The sequence below is a fragment of the Zeus faber genome (genome assembly GCF_960531495.2).
Source record: "Zeus faber genome assembly, chromosome: 21".
NCBI lineage: Eukaryota > Metazoa > Chordata > Actinopteri > Zeiformes > Zeidae > Zeus > Zeus faber.
This window is the reverse complement of record NC_137208.1, coordinates 25,549,515-25,554,667: the sequence shown is the minus strand read 5'-3', so window position 1 is coordinate 25,554,667 and position 5,153 is coordinate 25,549,515. Positions and strand designations below refer to the sequence as shown.

Genomic DNA, 5,153 nt, shown 5'->3' with positions numbered 1-5,153 from the left:
GGCGTGTCTACTCAGCGGAAGTCAGCACGTTGGGTCAGCCGGAAGTACCGCTACGTTCCATTGACGTCTAAACTCGGAAAATCTAGACTCCTTACATGGAGAAATGCAAACACATTTTTAGGAAAAGTTCAAACTAAAATAAACGACTATCGATCGGTAAAGATATTTTATTCATCCCATAGGAGAATTGTAAATGTGAAATAAACCTACAAAATGAAAATCTTGACAATTAACAATACGTCTACAAAATAAACATGAACCCTCTGTAGCAACAATTCACACCAATTGTGCCAGTTTGCATAAATATGCAGTCTATAAAATAAAATCATAAAATATTTGTAGTTCTCAGTGTTTCTTTTATTACTTTTCCTCTATATACTTCGGTGTACATTTTTTTAAATGGCGTATGTATCTTGTTCTTCTTGGATTTTTTTTTTTTAATTAAACTGTGAAATGTAAATAATTTCGAAGTACCAATGTTGCATTTTCCCTAAATATAAACATTAAACAATTACTTTAGTGTGATCAGACAACTAAACCAACAAGGACATAAATAAATACAAGTTTTGTATCCGGAATTTACAAAAGGTCAAATACGTTCGATGAAGACGTCAATATTCTATTATTTTCTTTTATAACTAGGGAATAGCATAAATCATACACGTCCTTATTTTTCGTGCGTTTTAACGGTGGCTCTGATTGTAATGTTGCATTACCGCCCTCTTCTGTTGTTAAATGCATTATCCTGTGTGTCTGGTTGTGTGTGGCCTCGGTCGTTAATTGAAAAAAAAAATGGTAAATTATCACATTGTGAATATTACTGTAAAAAAAAGTAGGTGTTTAACAAGCAAAGTATGTGATTTCTTGATTTAGCGCTAATCAAAATAAAGATATATATATTTGCACATTTATTTTTTATACTTTTGATTAGCGCTAAATCAAGAAATCACGTGCTTGTTAAACACCTACTTTATATATATATTGTATATATATAATTTTATATGAATATATTTTTGGAGCCCCTCCCCGTTCGATACTTGACAAGCGGAAGCTCCACCTTTCTACTTCCTCTTTTACTGTGGCGCTCAGCGAGAGGCACCATGAAAGCGTCGGGCACAGTACGTACAAATGTTAATTCTTCATTAGAAACCTATAGGAAATGGGCATTTCCAACGATAGTCTTTATTAGTGTTTCGATGCCCACATGAGCTCGACGAAATGTGAAAATATCGTCTGAAGCTAGAATTACATTATAGGGAGCTACGCTGCGCCGATACAACATGGCGCCTCCATTGCCGCGAGCCCCCGCCATGTGGACAGCCATGGCTTTAGTGTGCAGCGGCGCTTTCCCGTACTCCGTATAACCACATGCGGGCAATCTTAACCGAACCTCCACGATCTAATAGTTTACTTTAAACAAATGTGACCCTGCAAGCGAGCTTAAACTTTCCAGTGTGGCGTCGCGCTCTTTAGTGGCTGATGAGGGTGGAGAATTGTTCTTGATGAGTCAGTCAGTAAATAGTCGTTCGTTCATTGGATTCAGTTGGTATAATCTATATACCCTGCCAACACAGTACTCGTACAGAATATATCTATAAACAATTCCCTTTACTTTTCCAATTAATGGGTATCTTAAATTATTAATTGTATTTTTAGGTTATTGTTTATTTCCTCTTTTTCTGTCATTTACTGTATAGTATATGGGTGAGGCAGGACTTAGGGCCTGTTTACACCTGGCATTAACATACGTCTGTTCACCCTCGGCATTAGAATGCGCCTCACTTCCCCGCTCTATATGAAAAACTGTTTTTGGAAATGTTGATGCTGTGTGTATGTACGCAGCGGCATTTATTTATTTTCCTGATTTTCCTACTTGTATGGAAAATTAAAAATGTGCGCCATACACACCGCACCAATTTTACTGTTTTATTTTAGATGTTTATTTTCGCTTGTTTCCTACTTGTATAAAACATTTTAAAACACAACTGAAAGGGAGTGATCTCCGGTCCACTGCGTCTTTTTGTTCAAAAGCAACTAAAAAGAAAGTATTTATTTTAGGTGTAATTGTTTTCCCCCGTTTTCTAATTGAACGAAACAAAGCCCTTGTGTCCCATGCCACGCCAGGCATGTCTACCTGATGCTGTGGGACTTAATTCAATAAAAACTGGATGTTATCTTTGCAAATACTTGTAAATAATAAATCCTGAACATATGCGGCGGCCCAGTCCACCTTAGAATGTGGTCTGAGTGAACGGATCTCAATGCAACTTGGGTGAGCTTACGCCTGTACTTCGAGCTTTCCACTCTTTGTTGGTCACCCAAGACACATGTGAGCCCCAGGTGTTAACAGGGCCCCAGAATCAGTCCGCACTGAGTTGTAAATGTTATTCTCACAGGAATCACATTATTGTCAAAATGATGTCCAAGTCATTAGTTACATGCACCCAAACCCAATGGTCATATCTAATGTGTGGTATGACTGAATCTGGTGTGCAAATAGCAAACTATGGACCTTGTCGCCTTTCTCTGATGCTCTCGTGCAATTGAAAGTGAACTCAAGGTTCAACAATTCATAACTTGTAAACACGCATGGTTTTTTTTATGCATTCGGTGGCTAATGTATTGCTTTCTGTATGCACAGCTTCGGGAATACAAAGTCGTTGGGCGACTTTTGCCTTCAACCAAGAACCCCGCTCCTCCTCTGTATCGCATGAGGATTTTTGCCCCCAACCATGTAGTGGCCAAGTCCCGCTTCTGGTACTTCGTCTCCCAGCTCAGGAAGATGAAGAAGGCTTCTGGAGAGACGGTCTACTGTGGCCTGGTATGCGACTAATGCTTTTCATTGTGTGATGTCAAACAACAATAAAAAAGACTTAATCAGACCTACTAACATGCATGCATTTTGTTTATCATGTACACTATCAATAAATAAAATATGCGCATACAAATTTACAGTTGACACATTTTAATTCATACTAATTGAACTCAGAAACGCTCCTGCAACAAGTGTGGCATGGAGTACCATTTAGAAAATATTAGGAATTCATATGGAATTTGAAATTTAAAGATAAAGAGCTGAAAAATACAGAATTTAAAGGAACAAATCCCCATGCTTTGAAGACCTCAAATACATAGTGCGCCACTTGCATAGTTTCATAACTTCCAGACTGAATTTAACTGACTGCTCTTCCAATATGCGAGCACCTTGTGTCGATTACGCACATTTTGGTGTTTTTTAGTATTTTTAGAGCTTATTGTGCGTAATCACCGGGTGTCATGACATTTCACTGCCTATATGTATGACCTTATGTATATGTATGTGACAATCTCTTCAACTTGAACTAGAGGAAATTTTCAGTTAAAGCTTGTCGTTTGAGCTCTGATCAGTCATTCTTTTATTTAGAGTCTTGTAATTACTTCATATCTTGTCAAAATTACAAGCATGTCTTTTCCAGCTATTAATGGTTATTGGCCATGTACGTGGCTGTGGTAGGTCTGCTTGAAGAATGTCCGTCTATTGTTAGAAACTTTGAATTCAGCTCTTGGTAACGTTGCTAATGAAAGGGTTCTTTATCATACTAGGTACACGAGAAGACCCCCCTGAAGGTGAAGAACTTTGGCATCTGGCTACGCTACGACTCTCGCAGTGGCACCCACAATATGTACAGAGAGTACAGGGACCTGACCACCTCTGGAGCTGTCACACAGTGCTGTACGTATACATACAAGTATTGTCATTTTATCCTTATTCTGAATGGTTCCAGACTCCTGTGCCTGTCTTTTTATTTGAGATGTATTTATTTTTGTTTGTGCCCTACTTGTATTTAACAGCGTTTTAGAACACAGCTGAGTTAAGGGACTATCCCGTTCAAAAATTACTTTCCGTTGCTATTAGACTTTATTTAGTAAAAACTGGATGTTTTTGTGGAAGTACTTTAACAAATCTTACACTTCTGTAACAGGGAGCCATTATGTTCTATGCAGGTGCGCGCACCCCTTCCCAATAATGCGACGAGTACATGCTCAACGTGTTCAGAATTTAAGACGTTGGGCCAAATGTCAATGATTCCATCCTATGTTCCACAATGGAAGATGAAACTGCTGGTTAAGCCATCCACCAGGGAATGACCCTCTTTGACTCAGTGACAGAGCCCTGTTTCCCGGTCCCCAGCTGAATCGATTTTCGCTGGTTATTAAATGTTTATCAATATGACACGTACAGAGCCCGAATATGACATGTTAACGCTTCCCTGGGGCTAAACTAAACTCTGTTCGGTCAAGTGGGGTTCCTCATTGGTTGTCTGATCAGGCGAGTACAAAATACATGTGATCTCTTATGTAACCTTATCTGCAAATAAACTTTATCTTATTTGTCTTCATGTAAGACTGGTGATTTGAGATGTTAGCGATGTTGCACATATAGCATCATTTGATTGTCGCCATGTCTTCCTTTTAGATCGGGATATGGGAGCCCGTCATCGTGCCCGCGCCCACTCTATTCAGATCATGAAGGTCCAGGAAATTGCTGCCAACAAATGTCGCAGACCTGCTATCAAACAGTTCCATGTAAGCATCTACATGCAGTGCCTTTTTGAAAGCTGTTATTGTATGATGTAATAGATTTTGTGGTGAAATCTATGCTGATGCAGCTTCACTTATGTTTGGATCAACAAATGCTTTCTCCTGAGGTTGTAACATTTGCAGGTTTTTAGCAAACAATCTTAAACCCATGCCATTCTAAACCTAGCTTAACAAGCATTTTCCTTTGCCCCTTCTCACAGGACTCTAAGATCAAGTTCCCTCTGCCCCACAGGGTGCTGCGTCGCCAGCACAAACCCCGCTTTACCACCAAGAGACCAAACACCTTCTTCTAAAGGAATTGGCTTTTTTTCACATTGTGTGGGAAATAAAACTTGTCAAAAGGAATGTTGTAGAAGATGGATTCATTTTCCGTGACTGAACTTATTTTGAACAACGTTTTCTTAAAGTGACCACATTCACCTTAGATGTCTTTCTACTACTTTTCTTGACAATCAAGTAAGCCAAAGAGCACTTCCTTGTACAACAAGCCATTGTTTAGTCTATTGGTTAGAGTTTCATGCACCCAAACCCAAAGGTCGTGTCTAATATGTGAGACGGCTGAATCTGGTGTG

The 5,153-nt window shown here is 39.1% G+C and overlaps 1 protein-coding gene across 1 annotated transcript; it reads left to right on the top strand.

Annotated features, from left to right (window-relative positions):
- The first annotated feature begins 1,057 nt into the window (after window positions 1-1,057).
- On the top strand, window positions 1,058-4,926 carry rpl18a (ribosomal protein L18a). Its single transcript, XM_080022172.1, has 5 exons — window positions 1,058-1,118; window positions 2,642-2,821; window positions 3,583-3,712; window positions 4,457-4,566; window positions 4,782-4,926. Exons 1-5 carry the CDS (start codon window positions 1,101-1,103, stop codon window positions 4,872-4,874), a joined length of 531 nt encoding a protein of 176 aa, XP_079878298.1. The 5' UTR covers window positions 1,058-1,100; the 3' UTR covers window positions 4,875-4,926.
- Window positions 4,927-5,153: the final 227 nt, after the last annotated feature.

Excerpts from the sequence above, each read along its gene's own strand:
- rpl18a (XM_080022172.1), top strand. Across the intron at positions 2,822-3,582 it reads AGACGGTCTACTGTGGCCTG|GTACACGAGAAGACCCCCCT; the intron begins GTATGCGACTAA and ends TTATCATACTAG. Across the intron at positions 3,713-4,456 it reads TGGAGCTGTCACACAGTGCT|ATCGGGATATGGGAGCCCGT; the intron begins GTACGTATACAT and ends TCTTCCTTTTAG.